Source organism: Apodemus sylvaticus, chromosome 5 (genome assembly GCF_947179515.1).
Source record: "Apodemus sylvaticus chromosome 5, mApoSyl1.1, whole genome shotgun sequence".
Classification (NCBI taxonomy): Eukaryota; Metazoa; Chordata; class Mammalia; order Rodentia; family Muridae; genus Apodemus; species Apodemus sylvaticus.
This window is the reverse complement of record NC_067476.1, coordinates 69476720-69495151: the sequence shown is the minus strand read 5'-3', so window position 1 is coordinate 69495151 and position 18432 is coordinate 69476720. Positions and strand designations below refer to the sequence as shown.

The window sequence follows — 18432 nt, the reverse complement described above, 5'->3', positions numbered from 1 at the left end:
ACTCCCACTTCCCTTTCCTGGTATTCCCCTACACTAGGGCATCTAATCTTCTCAGATGCAAGGGCCTCTTCTCCCTTTGATGTCCTACAAGGCCATCCTCTGCTACATATGCAGCTGGAGCCATGGGTCACTCCATGTGTACACTTCGGTGAGTAATTTAGTCCCTGGAAGCTCTGAGGGAACTGGTTGTTCACGATGTTGTTCCTCCTATGGTGCTGAAAGTCCCTTCAGCTCCTTGGGTCCTTTCTCCCATATCTCCATTGGGGACCTTGTGCACAGTTCAGTGATTTGCTGAGAGCACCCACCTCTGTATTGAGAAGCTTTTTAACATGAAGGAAAAAATTATGTTTGAGACAAAGTCTCATGTAGATTAACCAGTAACAGACTACAGACCTAAGGATGCCCTTGAACTTCTACTTTCTCTCTGTCCAACTTGCAATTGCTGGGATTATAGCTATGTGTCATCATACTGGCCTTTATGAATAAATTTCAATGATGAAATTATTCTATCATATATAGTAGAATGTAAAGCAACACAGTAAGTCAGTATGTGAACTTATACCTCAAAAGACATATCAATAAATGACTATAAAAATACTATAAAATTAATATTGATTAAATTTTAAACCACACTTCATTTCAGGTTCTACAGCTCTGAGGTGGAATGCTAAACACAAGATAAATGGGACATCAAAACAATGTGACAGAGTTCATACTTTTGGGTCTTACAGAGAACAAGGACCTTCTGAAACTGTTTTCTGCTGTGTTTCTAATCATGTATGTTGTAATGGTATTAGGAAATATGCTCATTATGGTGACCATGATCAAAAGCCAGAGTTTAAGATCACCTATGTATTTTTTCCTCACATTTTTGTCCCTAGTGGATGTCACATTTTCTTCTGTCATTGCCCCCAAACTGATTGTAGACTCTCTTTCTGAAAATACTATTATCTCCTTTGAAGGATGCATGGCCCAGCTCTTTGCAGGACATTTCTTTGGCGGTGTGGGGATCATTTTACTTATTGTGATGGCTTATGACCGCTATGTGGCCATTTGTAAACCTCTTCACTACATGAACATCATGAGACCTCAGATGTGTTGTATACTGTTGGCAGGAGCATGGGTAGGAGGATTAGCACATGCAACTATTCAGCTTATTTTCATGTACCAAATCCCTTTCTGTGGTCCTAATATTATAGATCACTTTTTATGTGATTTGTTTCAGTTGCTGACTTTGGCCTGCATGGATACCCATACACTGGGTCTCATTGTCATCCTTAACAGTGGGGTAATGTGTATGGCTATCTTCATTATTCTAATTGCCTCTTATATAACTATCTTGTGTTCTCTGAAGACTCATAGCTCTGAAGGGCGACACAAAGCCCTCTCCACCTGTGGCTCCCACTTCACAGTGGTTGTCTTGTTCTTTGTGCCATGTATGTTCTTATATGTAAGGCCTGTGTCTACCTATCCCATAGACAAGGTCATGACTGTGTTAGAATCAATTGTCACACCCATGATGAATCCTTTGATCTACACATTGAGGAATAAAGAGGTGAAAAATGCTATGAAGAAACTTTGGAGGAAATAGGAGACTTTCTATGTAACTGTTTTGCTAAACATCATGTATATCAAAAGAAAACTCCAGTTTCAGAAATGAACAATCAATAAAATTGCTCATCTTTCCCTGGAAACCAGGATGGTGTTTTATGTTTATAACAACATGAATTCTTCTGCTATTTTTAGACTCTTTGGAATATTCGATTTATGAGTTTTCTTGCATTGTACATTCACTTTGCTTCCTAAAATTCGAACAACTCCCTTTTGTTTTAGAATTCTGTTGATACACCTTTCTTCTGCCTTTGTCTCTAAACATATTGTGTTCTCCAAAACCTCCTCTCTAGACTCAACCACATATTTTTCTGCTGCTCTTAAAGCTACACCAACCTTTGAGCCCTTGGATGTGTGCCTCTGTAATATATGTGTGTACATTAATATAACTTAAACATGGATAAACATATGTATAATATAAAAAGTCATGTAGAACCATTCAGAGGAATAAAGAATACATAGGTGGGTGGTTAAGGGATAAAGTATGAACATTTCATAGGTCTGCAGATGTTTAAAATACATGACATATTTATATGAAATAATGCTTGTTAATTCATCAATGTGTTCAGTCAACATTCAAATAAAACATTATCTGAGTGTTATTTTCCAGTAAATTGGCCTGCATTAGTACTGTATGGTTCTTTGATTTCTGCCATAAGTTCTCATAATACAATGAGGATGAAACACACATTCTGCCTTCATGGACAAATTTTCAACCACTGAGCTATGGCCTTGGCTAATGACATTAATTTTATCTGAATATTCCTGTTTACTTAGTATAATGACCAAGAATATATTATCACTACTATCTAAATAAAGAAGTAATTTGTTAATTAAAATAAGCCAAATATAAGATAGATTAGTAAATTTTCAGAATTAGTAACTTTGTTTAATAGGTAGGGATTAATAATTTGATAAAGTTCAACTCTTCAGAGTGTGACATTAGCTAATACTTATAGTCCAAATATTTTCTGGTTCATTTTATAAATTTGTATCACTTGTCAATTTGCTTGCTAATTTAGCAAACACAATTAATATTTCATTTGAATAATGGGTACAGGTTCTATCATGATATCTAGTGAAGTAATTAATGTTAGAGGATTTTAATGATTTCTATTCAGAGATGGAATTTAAGATATATCATTTTTTCTTGTGATTTCTTCAGGACAATTAAATAGAAGAAATAATCAGTGTTATCATTACCAGGAAAACCAATAAGTGGCAAAATTATAACAATGCAAACAATAATATTACTTTTAGTGGCATAGAAATTCCATAGGAAGAAACAAGAGAGTAAATTTCCACAGCATTTTCAAGAAAATATAAGATACAGTAGATGAAGAAAAATATTCCACACAATCAGTGGAAGCAGTAGAGTTATGTAGGGGGCAATGCAGTTGCCTATATGGCTGTTAGAATACAAGGGTAAATGTTAGTGACCGAATGTTGAAACGTATTTTATGACATTGATTGAGTCCAATTATTTTCTGTAATGTATTTGAGCATAAAATGTGAATGAGTTCTAATGTAGCTTACATTTGTATTTCCTTCTGTACTTAAGAGCAACATTTATAAAACTTTAAAAAATATTTATGATAATATATCTATACATCCTTACACTTATTTTTCTATTTCATAATAATGAACAAAAATTCTTTTTTATAATATTTTATTGTCAATATTCTTTGTTTACAATAAAAATGGTTTTCCCTTTCCTGGTTCCCCCCTCCCCATAAGTTCCCTAAATCCTCTTCCCTCTGCCCATTCTACTATCAACCCCGTCCTACTTCTCTGTCCTGGTATTTCCCTATAATGCTGGAACAAGCCTTTTCAGGACCAGGGACCTCTCTTTCCTCATTCTTGGGAGACATGTGATATGTGAAATGTGTGATGGGTATTCAGAGTTTCTGAGCTAATATCTACTTATCAGTGACTGTATTCCATGTGTGTTCTTTTGTGATTGGGTTATCTCACTTAGGATGATATTTTCCAGATCCAACCATTTGCCTAAGAATATCATGAATTCATTGTTTTTAATTGCTGGGTAGTATTCCATTGTGTAAATATACCACATTTTCTGTATCCATTCCTCCATTGAGGGACAGAGGGACATCTGGGTTCTTTCCAGCTTCTGGCTATTACAAATAAGGTCGCTATGAACATAGTGGGGCATGTGTCCTTATTACATGCTGGGGAATCCTCCGGGTATATGCTGAGAAGTGTTATTGCAGGGTCCTCCAGAAGTGTTATGCCCAGTTTTTTGAGGAACTGCCAGACTGATTTCCAGACTGGTTGTACCAACTTGCATTCCCACCAGCAATGAAGGAGTGTTCCTCTTTCTCCACATCCTCGCCAATACCTACTGTCTCCTGAGTTTTTAATCTTAGCCATTCTGGCTGATGTGAGGTGAAATCTCAGGGTTTTTTTGATTTGCATTTCCCTAATGACTAATGATGTTGAACATTTTTTAAGGTTCTTCTCAGCCATTTAAAGTTCTTCAAGTGAAAATTCTCTGTTTAGTTCTATGCCCCATTTTTTAATAGGGTTATTTGGCTCTATGGAGTTAACTTCTTGAGTTCTTTCTATATATTGGATATTAGCCCTCTGTCGGATGTAGAGTTGGTGAAGATCCTTTCCCAATTTGTTTGTTGCTGTTATGTCCACTTGACAGTGTCCTTTGCAAATCTTTGTAATTTTCTGAGGTCCCATTTGTCGATTCTTGATCTTAGAGCATAAGCTATTGGTGGTTCTATTCAGGAATTTTTCCCTTGTGACCATGTCCTCAAGGGTCTTCCCCAGTTTCTTTTCTATTAGTTTCAGTGTGTCTGGATTTATGTGGAGGTCCTTTATCCACTTGGAGTTGAGCTTAGTAGCAGGAGATAAGAATGGATCAATTCATATTCTGCAAACTGACCTCCAGTTGAGCCAGCACCATTTGTTGAAAAGGCTATATTTTTTCCCCTGGATGGTTTCAGCTCCTTTGTCAAAGATCAAGTAACCATAGGTGGGTGGGTTCATTTCTGTGTCTTCAATTCTATTCCATTGATCTACCTGCCTGTCACTGTACCAGTACCATGCAGTTTTTATTTTTATTTTTTAGTTTTATTTATTTTTTATTTATTCGATATATTTTTTATTTACATTTCAAATGAATTTCCCCCTTTCTAGCCCCCCACTCCCCGAAAGTCCCATAAGCCTTCTTCTCTCCCCCTGTCCTCCCACCCACCCCTTCCCACTTCCCCATTCTGGATTTGCCTTATACTGCTTCACTGAGACTTTCAGGAACAAGGGGAAATTCCCACTCCTCCGTTCTTCTTGTACCTCATTTGATGTGTGGATTATGTTTTGGGTATTCCAGTTTTCTAGGTTAATATCCACTTATTAGTGAGTACATACCATGATTCATCTTTTGAGTCTGGGTTACCTCACTTAGTATGATGTTCTCCAGCTCCATCCATTTGCCTAAGAATTTCATGAATTCATTGTTTCTAATGGCTAAATTGTACTCCATTGTGTAGATATACCACATTTTTTGCATCCACTCTTCTGTTGAGGGATACCTGGGTTCATTCCAGCTTCTGGCAATTATAAATAGGGCTGCTATGAACATAGTGGAACATGTATCCTTATTACATGCTGGGGAATCTTCTGGGTATATGCCCAGGAGTGGTATAGCAGGATCTTCTAGAAGTGAGGTGCCCAGTTTTCTGAGGATCCGCCAGACTGATTTCCAGAGTGGTTGTACCAATTTGCAACCCCACCAGCAGTGGAGGAGTGTTCCTCTTTCTCCACAGCCTTGCCAACACCTGCTGTCTCCTGAATTTTTAATCTTAGCCATTCTGACTGGTGTTAGTTGAAATCTCAGGGTTGTTTTGATTTGCATTTCCCTAATGACTAATGAAGTTGAGCATTTTTTAAGGTGCTTCTCTACCACCCGAAGTTTTTCAGGTGAGAATTCTTTGTTTAACTCTGTACCCCATTTTTAATAGGGTTGTTTCGTTTTCTGGAGTCTAACTTCTTGAGTTCTTTATATATATTGGATATTAGCCCTCTATCTGATGTAGGATTGGTGAAGATCTTTTCCCAATTTGTTGGTTGCTGATTTGTCCTTTTGATGGTGTCCTTTACCTTACAGAAACTTTGTAATTTTATGAGGTCCCATTTGTCAATTTTTGATCTTAGAGCATACGCTATTGGTGTTCTGATCAGAAACTTTCTCCCTGTACTGATGTCCTTAAGGGTCTTCCCCAGTTTCTTTTCTATTAGCTTCAGAGTGTCTGGCTTTATGTGGAGGTCCTTGATCCACTTGGATTTGAGCTTAGTACAAGGAGACAAGGATGGATCAATTCGCATTCTTCTGCAAGCTGACCTCCAGTTGAACCAGCACTATTTGTTGAAAAGGCTATCTTTTTTCCATTGGATGTTTTCAGCCCCTTTGTCGAGGATCAAGTGGCCATAGGTGTGTGGGTTCATTTCTAGATCTTCAATCCTGTTCCATTGATCTGCCTGCCTGTCACTGTACCAATACCATGCAGTTTTAAACACTATTGCTCTGTAGTATTGCTTGAGGTCAGGGATACTGATTCCCCCAGAATTTCTTTTGTTGCTGAGAATAGTTTTAGCTATCCTGGGTTTTTTGTTATTCCAGATTAACACTATTGCTCTGTAGTATGGTTTGAGGTCCAGGATAATGATTCCCCCAGAAGTTCTTTTACTGTTGAGAATAGTTTTAGCTATCCTGGGTTTTTTGTTTTCCAGGTGAATTTGAGAATTGCTCTTTCTAACTCTATAAAGAACTGAGTTGGGATTATGATGGGGATTGCATTGAATCTGTAGATTGCTTTTGGTAAGATGGCAATTTCTACTATATTAATCCTGTCAATCCACAAGCATGGAAGATTTTTCTGTTTTCTGAGGTCTCTTTCACTTGTTTTTTTTAGAGTTACACCAAGATACTTTATATTCTTTGTGGCTATTGTGTAGGGTGTCATTTCCTTAATTACTTTCTCAGCCTACTGATCCTTTGCATATAGGAAGGCTACTGAGTTGTTTGAGTTGATTTTAAAACCAGCCACTTTGCTGAAGTTGTTTATCAGCTGTAGGAGTTCTCTGGTGGAGTTTTTTGGATCGCTTAAGTATACTATCATATCATCTGCAAATAGTGATAGTTTGACTTCTTCCTTTCCTATTGGTATCCCTTTGATATCCTTATATTTTCTAATTGCTCTAGCTAGAACTTCAAGTAATATATTGAAAGGATATGGAGAGAGAGGGCAGGCTTGTCTAGTCCCTGATTTCAGTGGGATTGCTTCCAGTTTCTCTACATTTAATTTGATTATGGCTACTGGTCTGCTGTATATTGCTTTTACTATGTTTAGCATAGTAAAAAGCATGTTTTATTTATTTATTTATTTATTTATTTATTTATTTATTTATTTATTTATTTATTTATTTTTACTATGTTTAGGTATGGGCCTTGAATTCCTGTTCTTTCCAAGACGTTTAGCATGAAAGGATGATGAGTTTTGTCAAATCTTTTTTCAGCATTCAATGAAATGACCTTTTTTTTTTTCTTTGAGGTTCTTTATGTAGTGGATCACATTGATGGATTTCCATATTTTGAACCATCCCTGAATCCTTGGGATAAAGCCTACTTGACCATGGTGAATAATCCTTTTGATGTGTTCTTGCATTCGATTAGCAAGAATTTTATTGAGTATTTTTGCTTTGATATTCATAGGGGATATTGGACTGTAGTTCTCCTTCTTGGATCTTTGTGTGGTTTTGATATCAGTGTAATTGTGTCTTCCCAGGATGAGTTGGGTAGTGTTCCTTCTGTTTCTATTTTGTGGAAAAAATTGAGGAATATTGGTCTTAAGTCTTCTTTAAATGTCTGATAGAATTCTGCACTAAAGCCATCTGCTCCTGTGCTTTTTTTGGTTGGGAGACTTTCTATGACCCCTTCTATTTCTTTAAGGGCTATGGGACTGTTTAGTTGATCTATTTGACCCTGATTTAATTTTGGTATTTGGTATCTGTCTAGGAAATTGTCCATTTCCTCCAGATTTTCCAGTTGTGTGGCATATAGACTTTTGTAATAGGATCTGATGATTTTTTGAATTTCCTCCATTTCTGTTCTTGTATCTCCCTTTTCATTTCTAATTTTATTAATTTGGATATTGTCTCTGTGCCCTTTGGTTAGTCTGGCTAAGGATGTAGCTATCATGTTGATTTTCTCATAGAACCAGCTCCTGGTTTTGTTAATTCATTGTATGGTTTTCTTTGTTTCTACTTGATTGATTTCAGCCCTGAGTTTGATGATTTACTGTCTTCTACTCCTCCTGGGTGAATTAGCTTCGTTTTCTTCCAGGATTTTCAGGTGTGCTGTTAAGCTGCTAGTGTATGCTCTCTCTAGTTTCTTTTTGGAGGCACTCAGGGCTATGGGTTTTCCTTTTAGCACTGCTTTTATTGTGTCCCATAAATTTGGGTATGTTGTGCCTTCATTTTTGTTAAATTCTAAAAAGTCTTTGATTTCTTTCTTTATTTCTTCTTTGGCCAAGGTATCATTGAGTAGAGTATTGTTCAGCCTCCATGTTCATGTGGGCTTTCTGTTGTTTTTCTTGCTATTGAAGACCATTCTTATTCCATAGTGATCTAATAGGAGGCATGGGATTATTGTGAACTTCTTATATTTGTTGAGGTCTGTCTTGTGAACAATTATATGGTCGATTTTGGAGAAGGTGCCATGAGGTGCTGAGAAAAAGGTATATTCTTTTGCTTTAGGATGAAAGGTTATATATATATATATATATATATATATATATATATATATATATATATATATGAAATCCAATTGATCCAATGCTTCAATTAGTTTCACTGTGTCCCTGTTTAGTTTCTGTTTTCTTGATCTGTCCACTAAGAGTGGAGTGTTGAACTTGCCCACAATTATTGTGTTAATTGCAATGTGTGCTTTGAGCTTTAGTAAATTTTCTTTTACCAATAAGGATGACCTTGCATTTGGAGCATTGATACTCACAATGGAGAGTTCTTCTTGGTGGATTTTTACTTTGAGCAGTAAGAAGTGTCCTTCCATGTCTCTTGTGATGACTTTATGTTGAAAGTCAATTTTATCTGATATTAGAATGGGTACTCCAGCTTGTTTTCTAAGACCATTTGCTTGTAAAATTGTCTTCCAGCCTTTTACTCTAAGTTAGTGTTTGTCATTGACACTGAGGTGTGTTTCAGTAAGCAGCAAAATGTAGGGTCCTGTTTATGTATTCAGTATGCTAGTATATGCCTTTTTATTGAGGAATTGAGTCTGTTGATGTTAAGAGATATTAATGAGTAGTGATTATTACTTCCTGTTATTTTGGATGTTATTTTTATATTTGTGTGGTTATATTCTTTTGGGCTTGATGAAAGAAGTTTACTATCTTGCTTTTTCCAGAGTGTAGTTTCCCTCCTTGTATTGGTGTTTTCTACCTATTATTCTTTGTAGGGCTGGGTTTGTGGAAAGGTATTGTGTATATTTGGTTTTATAATGGAATATCTTGGTTTCTCCATCTATGGTGATTGAGAGTTTTGCTGGGTATAGCAGTCTTGGCTGCCATTTGTATGCTTTTAGAGTCTGCAGAAGATCTGCCCAGGATCTTCGAGCTTTCATTGATCTCTGGTGAGAAGTATGGTTTATTTCTAATCGGTCTTCCTTTATATGTTACTTGGCCTTTTTCTCTTACTGAACTAAGCATTCTTTCTTTGTTTAGTACATTTGTGGTTTTGATTATTATGTGACGGAAGGTATTTCTGTTCTGGTCCAGTCTGTTTGCAGTTCTGTAGTCTTCTTGTATATTCATGGGCAACTCTCTTTAGCTTAGGGAAGTTTTCTTCCATAATTTTGTTGAAGGTATTTGCTGGCACTTTAAGTTGTAAATCTTCACTCTCATCTATACCTATAATCCCTTAGGTTTGGTCTTCTCATTGTGTCCTAGATTTCCTGGATGTTTTGGGTTACAAGTTTTTTGTTTTTTGCATTTTCTTTCACTGTTGAGTCAATGGTTTCTATGGTATCTTCCGCATCTGAGATTCTTTCTTCTATCTCTTGCATTCTGTTGTTGATATTTGCATCTATGGCCCCTGATTTCTTCCCAAGGTTTTCTATCTCCAAGCTGTCTCCCTTTGTGATTTCTTAGTTGTTTCTACTTCTGTTTTTCGATCCTGGATGGTTTTGCTCAGTTCCTTCACTTGTTTGTTTGTATTTTCTTGTATTTCTTTAATATATTTTTGTGTTTCCTCTTTCAAGACTTCTGCCTGTTGACTCAATTTCTCTTGCATTTCTTTAAGTGATTTTTGAGTTTCCTCTTTATTGGCTTCTATCTCTTGACCCCTATTCTCCTGAATTTCTTTAAGTGACTTTTTGTTTCCATTTACTTATTCATGTTTCCCTGTATTTCTTTAAGATTAAAAGCTTTATTTATGTCCTTTTTGTGTTCTTCTAACAGCATCGTGACCAGAGATTTTAAATTCAAATCTTGTTTTTCTGGGGTGGTGGGGTATTAAGGACTTGCTGTTGTTGGGGAATTGGATACAGATGCTGCCATATTGCCTTGATTTCTGTTAGTAATGATCCTGCATTTCACTTTTGCCATCTGGTTACCTCTGATGCTAGTTGGTTAATGACAGCAGTCACTGGCTGGTGCTTAAACCTCCTGTGGGCCTCTAAGGCTATTTCTGTACTATTGGATGACTGGGTTTCCCCTGGCACAGATTGCTGATGTGCTGCCCTACTCTTTGGTGTTGTTGAAGCCCTAGTGTGACCTACCCCAAGCAATGATATACTCGCATTGTCTCTGTGTGCCTGGTGCTGCCTGTCTAGTAGTAAAGATGGTGAATGCCTTTTGGAGCCCCTCCAAGAGCTGATCACTCTGTAAGGCCAACTGCCCAGGATAGGGTTTGTTGCTGGGTTTCTTTTTTTTTTAATTTGGTATATTCTTTATTTGCATTTCAAATGATTTCCCCTTTTCTGGCTCTCCACTCCCTGAAAGTCCCATAAGCAATCTTCCCTCCCCCTGTTACCCCATCTACTCCTTTCCACTTCCCTGTACTGGTATTCCACTATACTGCTACACTGAGCCTTTCCAGAACCAGGGGCCACTCCTCCGTTCTTCTTGGACATCATTTAATATGTGGATTATGTCTTGGGTATTCAAAGTTTCTAGCTTAATATCCACTTATCAGTGAGTGCATACTGTGATTGATCTTTTGAGACTGGGTTACCTTACTTAGTATGATGTTCTCCAGCTCCATCCATTTGTCTAAGAATTTCATGAATTCATTGTTTCTTTTTATTTTATTTTATTTTATTTTTGTATTCGATATATTTTTTATTTATATTTCAAATGATTTCCTCTTTTCTGGTCCCCCACTTTCTGAAAGTCCCATAAGCCCTCTTCTCTCCCCCTGTTCTCCCACCCACCCTTTCCACTTCCCTGTTCTGGTTTTGCTCTATACTGCTACACTGAGTCTTTCCAGAACAAGGGGCCACTCCTCCGTTCTTCTTGTACCTCATTTGATGTATGGATTATGTTTTGGGTATTCCAGTTTTCTAGGTTAATATCCACTTATTAGTGAGTGCATACCAGAATTGATCTTTTGAAACTGGATTACCTCACTTAGAATGATGTTCTCCAGTTCCATCCATTTGCCTAAGTATTTCATGAATTCATTGTTTCTAATGGCTGAATAATACTCCATTGTGTATATATACCACATTTTTTGCATCCATTCTTCTGTTGAGGGATACCTGGGTTCTTTCCAGCTTCTGGATATTATAAATAGGGCTGTTATGAACATAGTGGAGCATGTATCCTTATTACATGCTGGGGAATCCTCTGGGTATATGCCCAGGAGTATAGCAGCATCTTCTGGAAGTGACATGCCAGACACTCTGAAGCTAATAGAAAAGAAATTAGGGAAGATCCTTGAGACATCGGTACAGGGGGATAGTTTCTGAACAGGTCACCAATCACATATGCTCTAAGTTCCAGAATTGACAAATGGGACCTCATAAAATTACAAAGTTTCTGTAAGGCAAAGGAAACCATCAAAAGGACAAATCGGCAACCAACAAATTGGAAAAAGATCTTCACCAACCCTACACCAGATAGAGGGCTAATATCCAATATATACAAAGAACTCAAGAAGTTAGACCCCAGAAAGCCAAATAACTCTATTAAAAAATGGGGTACATATCTTAACAAAGAATTTTCACCTGAAGAAATTCGGATGGCGGAGAAGCATCTTAAAAAATGCTCAACTTCATTAGTCATTAGGGAAATGCAAATTAAAACAATCCTGAGATTTCACCTTACACCAGTCAGAATGGCTAAGATTAAAAATTCAGGAGACAGCAGGTGTTGGTGAGGATGTGGAGAAAGAGAAACACTCTTCCACTGCTGGTGGGGTTGCAAAATGACACTTCCGGAGGACCCTGCTATACCATTCCTGGGCATATACCCAAAGAATTCCCTGGCATGCAATAAGGACACATGCTCCACTATGTTCATAGCAGCCCTCTTTGTAATAGCCAGAAGCTGGAAAGAACCCAGGTATCCCTCAACAGAGTAATGGATACAAAAAATGTGGTATATTTGTACAATGGAGTATTCAGCCTTTAGAAGCAATGAATTCCAAGTTTTCTGAGGAACCGCCAGACTGATTTCCAGAGTGGTTGCACCATCTTGCAATCCCACCAGCAATGGAGGAGTGTTCCTTTTTCTCCACATCCTCGCCATCACCTGCTGTCTCCTGAGTTTTTGACCTTAGCCATTCTGACTGGTGTGAGGTGAAATCTCAGGGTTCTTTTGGTTTGCATTTCCCTAATGTTTAATGATGTTGAACATTTCTTGAGGTGCTTCTCATGCCTCCGAAATCCTTCATGTGAAAATTCTTCGTTTAGCTCTGTTTCCCATTTTTAATGGGGTTATTTTGTTTTCTTGGTTCTACCTTCTTGAGTTCTTTGTATATATTAGATATTAGCCCTCTGTTGGATTTAGGGTTGGTGAAGATCCTTTCCCAATCTGTTGGTTGACATTTTGTCCTTTTGACATTATCCTTTGCCTTATAGAAACTTTGTAGTTTTATGAGGTCCCATTTGTCAATTCTTGATCTTAGAGCATAAGCTATTGGTGTTCTATTCAGGAACTTTTCCCCTGTGCCCATGTCCTCAAGGATCTTCCCCAGTTTCTTTTCTATTAGTTTCAGTGTGTCAGGTTTATATGGAGGTCCTTGATCCATTTGGAGTTGAGCTTAGTACAAGGAGATAATAATGGATCGATTCACATTCTTCTGCATGCTGACCTCCAATTAAAACAGCATCGTTTGTTGTAAAGGCTATATTTTTCCACTGGATGCTTACAGCTCCTTTGTCGAAGAACAAGTGACCAGATGTGTGTGGGTTCATTTCTGGGTCTTCAATCCTATTCCACTGATCCCCTTGCGTACATTGTACCAATACCATGCAGTTTTTATCAATATTGTTCTGTTGTAAACTTTGAGGTCTGGGATACTCAATTCCCCAGAAGTTCTTTTTCTGTTAAGAATAGTTTTAGATATCCTGGGTTTTTTGTTATTCCAGATGAATTTGAGAGCTACTCTTTTTAGCTTTATGAAGAACTGAGTTGGGATTTTGATGGGGATTGCATTGAATCTTTAGATTGCCTTTGGCAAGATGGCCATTTTAACTATATTAATCCTGCCAATCCACGAGCATGGAAGATTTTTCCATTTTCTGAGATCTTCTTCAATTTCCTTCTTCAGAGATCTGAAGTTCTTGTCATATAGGTCTTTCATTTGTTTGGTTAGAGTCACACCAAGATACTTTATGCTGTTTGTGGCTATTGTGAAGGGTGTCATTTCCCTAATTTCCTTCTGCTTATCCTTTGAGTATATAAAGGCTACTGATTTGCTTGAGCTGATTTTGTACCCAGCCACTTTGCTGAAGTTGTTTATCAGCTGTAGTTCTCTAGTAGAGTTTTTTTTTTTGTCATAGTGATAGTTTGACTTCTTCCTTTCCAATTTGTATTCCATTGACCTCCTTATGTTGTCTAATTGCTCTAGATAGGACTTCAAGTACTATATTGAAAAGATATGGAGAGGGGAGGCAGCCATGTCTAGTCCCTGATTTTAGTGGGATTGCTTCAAGTTTCTCTCCATTTAGTTTGATGTTGGCTACCAGTTTGCTGGCTACCGGTTTGCTTTTACTATGTTTAGATAAGGGCCTTGAAGTCCTGTCCTTTCCAAGACTTTTAGCATGAAAGGATGCTGAATTTTGTCAAATGCTTTTTCAGCATCTAATGAAATGATCATGTGTTTTTTTTCTTTGAATTTGTTTGTGTAATGGATAGCATTGATGGATTTCCGTATATTGAACCATCCCTGCATCCCTGGGATGAAGCCTTCTTGATCATGGTGGATGATCATTTTTAATGTGTTCTTGGATTTGGTGGGAAAGAATTTTATTGAGTATTTTTGCATCGATATTCATAAGGGAAATTGGCCTGAATTTCTCTTTCCTAGTTGGATCTTTTATGGTTTTGGTATCAGCATATTTGTGGCTTCATAAAAGGAGTTGGGCAGTTTTCCTTCTGTTTCTATTTGGTGGAAAAGTTTGAAGAGTATTGGTGTTAAGTCTTCTTTTAAGGTCTGATAGAATTCTGCCCTGAAACCATCTGATCCTGTACTTTTTTTGGTCAGAAGGCTATCTATGACCCCTTCTATTTCTTTAGGGGTTATGGGTCTGCTTAGATGATCTATTTGATCCTGATTTAATTTTGGTATTTAGTATCTTTCTAATAAATTGTCCATTTCCTCCAGATTCTCCAGTTGTGTTGAGTACAGGCTTTTATAGTAGGATCTGATGTTTTTTGACTTTCTTCAGTTTCTGTTGTAATATCTTCCTTTTCATTTCTAATTTTGTTAATTTGGATACTGTTTCTGTGCCCTTTGGTTAGTCTACCTAAGGTTTTATCTATCTTATTGATTTTTTCAAAGAACCAGCTCCTGATTTTGTTGATTCTTTGTATGGTTCTCTTTGTTTCTACTTGATTGATTTCAGCTCCGAGTTTGATGATTTCCTGTCTTCTTCTCCTCCTGGGTGAATTCGCTTCTTTTTTCCCAGGGCTTTCAGTTGTTCCATTAATCTTCCAGTGTATTCTCTCTCCAATTTCTTTTTGGAGGCACTCAAACTATGAGATTTCTTCTTAGCACTGCTTACATTGTATCTCATAGATTTGGGTATGATGTGCCTTCATTTTCATTAAATTCTAAAAAATTTTTGATTTCTTTATTTCTTCTTTGAGTAGAATATTGTTCAGTTTCCATGTATATGTTGGCTTTCTTTTGTTTTCAATGTTATTAAAGACCAATTTTACTCCATAGTGATCTGATAGGAGGCATGGGATTATTTCAATCTTCTTATATTTGTTGAGGTCTGTCTTGTGACCAACTATATGATCGATTTTGGAGAAAGTACCATGAGGTGCTGAGAAAAAGGTATATTCTTTTGCTTTGGGATAAAAAGTTATATATATATATATATATGCTAAATCCAATTGATCCAATGCTTCAATTAGTTTCACTGTCTCCCTGTTTAGTTTCCTGATTGTTCCTTTGATGAGAGTGTAGTTTTGAAGTCACCCACAATTATTATGTTGGGTGCAATGTGTGCTTTGAGCTTTAGTATAGTTTCTTTCGGAGAGTGGAGGACTAGAAAAGGGGAAATCATTTGAAATGTAAATAAAAATATATCGAATAAAAAAAGAAAAATGAATATATCAAATTAAGAAAAAAAGAAAAGAAAATTATATAATAAAGAATTGGCAGAGTAATACAAAACTGGCTGTACATAAGATGCAAGGAACTAATTTATTCAGTATATTCTTAATAATTACCTTATATACCTAATAAATAGTTGACCATTAAAAAAAAAAGAAAGAAAAGAAAAAAGTGAATGAGGGCACCCTTATATTTGGAGCATAGATGTTCAGGATTGAGAGTTCTTCTTGTTGGATTTTTCCTTTGACCAGCAAGAAGTGTCCTTCCATGTCTCTTTTGACGAAATTAGGTTGAAAGTCAATTTTATCTGATATTAGAATGGCAATTCCTTCTTGTTTCCTGAGGCCATTTGCTTATAGAATTATCTTCCAGCCTTTTACTCTAAGGTAATGTTTGTCCTTGACACTGAAGTATGTTTCCTGTATGCAGCAAAATGTAGGGTCCTGTTTACGTAACCAGTCTGTTAGTCTTTGTGTTTTTATTGGGGAATTGAGTCCATTGATGTTAAGAATTATTAAGGAGTAGTGGTTATGGATTCCTATCGTTTTTGATGTTAATTTTATACTTGTGTGGTTATCTTCTTTTGGGTTTGATGAAAAAAATTTAATATCCTGCTTTTTCCCGGGTATAGCTGTTTCGTTGTAATGGTGTTTTCCCTCCTATTATCCTTTGTAGGGCTGGGTTTGTGGAAAGATGATGTGTAAATTTGGTTTTGTTATGGAATATCTTGATTTCTCCTTCTATACTGATTGAGAGTTTCACTGGGTATAGTAGTCTTGACTGGCTTTTGTGTTCTCTTAGAGTCTGCATGAGCCCTGCCCACCCAGGATCTTCCAGGTTTCATGGACTCTGGTGAGAAATCTGGTGTAATTCTGATAGGTCTTCCTTTATATGTTACTTGCCCTTTTTCTCTTACTGCCCTAAGTATTCTTTCTTCGTTTAGTACATTTGGTGTTTTGATTATTATGTGATGGGAGGTATTTCTGTTCTGGTCCAGTCTATTTGGAGTTCTGTAGGCTTCTTGTATAGTCATGGGCATCTCTCTCTTTAGGTTAGGGAAGTTTTCTTCCATAATTTTGTTGAAGGTATTTGCTGGCCTTTTAAGTTGTAAATCTTCACTCTCATCAATGCCTATAATCCTTAGGTTTGGCTTTCTCATTGTGTCCTGTATTTCCTGGATGTTTGGGGTTACAAGCTTTTTGCATTTTGCATTTTCTTTGACTGTTGAGTCCATGGTTTCTATGGTATCTTCGGCATCTGAGATTCTTTCTTCGATCTCTTATATTCTGTTGTTGATATTTGTATCTATAGCCCCTGATTTCTTCCCAAGGTTTTCCATCTCCAAAGTAGTCTCCCTTTGTGCTTTCTTAGTTGTTTCTACTTCTGTTTTTAGATCCTGGCAGTTTTTACTCAGTTCCTTCACTTGCTTGTTTGTGTTTTCCTGTAATTCTTTAAGAGGTTTTTGTGTTGCCTCTTTCATGACTTCTGCCTGTTGGTCAAAGTTTTCCTGTATTTCTTTAAGTGATTTTTGCATTTCCTCCTTATTGGCTACTATTGTTTGACCCATATTCTCCTGAATTTCTTTAAGTGATTTTTTGTGTTTCCCTTGTAAGGGCTTCTAGCTTTTGATCGTTTTCTCCTGAATTGCTTTACAAGATTTATTTATGTCTTTCATGTGTTCCTCTAACAGCATCCTTACCAGTGCTTTTAAATCTGGTTTGTAGGGGTATCCAGGACTTGCTGTTGTTGGAGAATTGGGTTCACATGCTACCATAATGCCTTGGTTTCTGTTAGTAATGTTCCTATGTTTGCCTTTAGCCATCTAGTTCTTACTGGTGTTAGATGGTCTTATTGTCACTGGCTGGTGCTTCAACCTACTGTGGACCTTTAAGGCTATTTCCATGACACTGGATGACTAAGTTTCCTCTGGCACAGATTGCTGATATGCTGCCTTCCTATTGTGTGCCTTTGGAGCCCTGCTCAGTCTTGCCTCAAGCAATGTTATACTTGGTTTGTCAAGGTGAACCCAGTGTTCCTGGACTGCTCTGTCATGGAGCATGGTGGTGGGGGTGTTACTTTCTCTGTTGATTCTCACATCACAGGCCCAACTCCTGACCAGCTGGCAGATGATCTGCCCATGTGCTCAGGTCCTGGGCGGAGGCAGACCCCTGGCGGTTTGCACCCTCAGAGATCTTAAGCTGGGGATAATACAGTATGTAGTAATGCTTTTCTGACCCAGCAGGCCGCGAAGAAGTGTTGCTGGGTTTCAAATGCTCTGCTGATGCTGGTTCTTGAATCTCCCCCCTTCTACCGAATACCCTGCTCCTGTCTGTTCTTGAGTGAGTTTCAGGAAGTAGGATCTTCCCTGTGTCAGATGTGTCACAGGTCTACCACATCTGATGGAAAGGGGTAGTGGCAATTAACCTGCTCCTGCCAGTTCTCTAGAGAGTATTAGGTAGTGGGATCTTCCCCGTGTCAGATGTGGCACTGGTCTCTGGCTGAGCTGACTGCTTGGTCACAGGAGCCAAGATGGTGGTAACCTTGGACCACAAGGCTCCGTCTAACCTCGGGACTCGATGCAGGTCAGGCGTTCCCCTGGCTGAGCTGGCTGAGCTACCAGCGCCAAGATGGAAGTGACTTTGGACCGCGGGCCTAGGCCTCCGTCTAACTACAGGACCCTCTTCAGGTCAGCTGCTTCCCTGGCTGAGCTGCTGGAGCCAAGATGGTGGCTAGCAACCTCGGATTGTGGGGCTCCGTCGAACTCAATGAACAAAAATGCTAACAGTGTAATTGATTTGATCTTTGTGAAAAACCTCAAAATAATTTTAATTTATAATCTCAAAATGTAAACATTGGGAAGCATTTTAAACTGAATCCTTAACTTATTATTGGTTTAATAGGTAGAAATTAATAAGTTGATAAACCTCAACCAATTAAAGACTGTAACATTAGACAATACTTATAGCTCAAATATCTTGTGTTTCGTTT

The 18432-nt window shown here is 37.6% G+C and overlaps 1 protein-coding gene across 1 annotated transcript; it reads left to right on the top strand.

Annotated features, from left to right (window-relative positions):
- Nucleotides 1-682: 682 nt before the first annotated feature.
- Nucleotides 683-1591, top strand: LOC127684349 (olfactory receptor 4C6-like). The gene has a single exon (XM_052181294.1). The coding sequence runs from the start codon at nucleotides 683-685 to the stop codon at nucleotides 1589-1591; it is 909 nt and encodes a 302-aa protein (XP_052037254.1).
- The last annotated feature ends 16841 nt before the right edge of the window (nucleotides 1592-18432 follow it).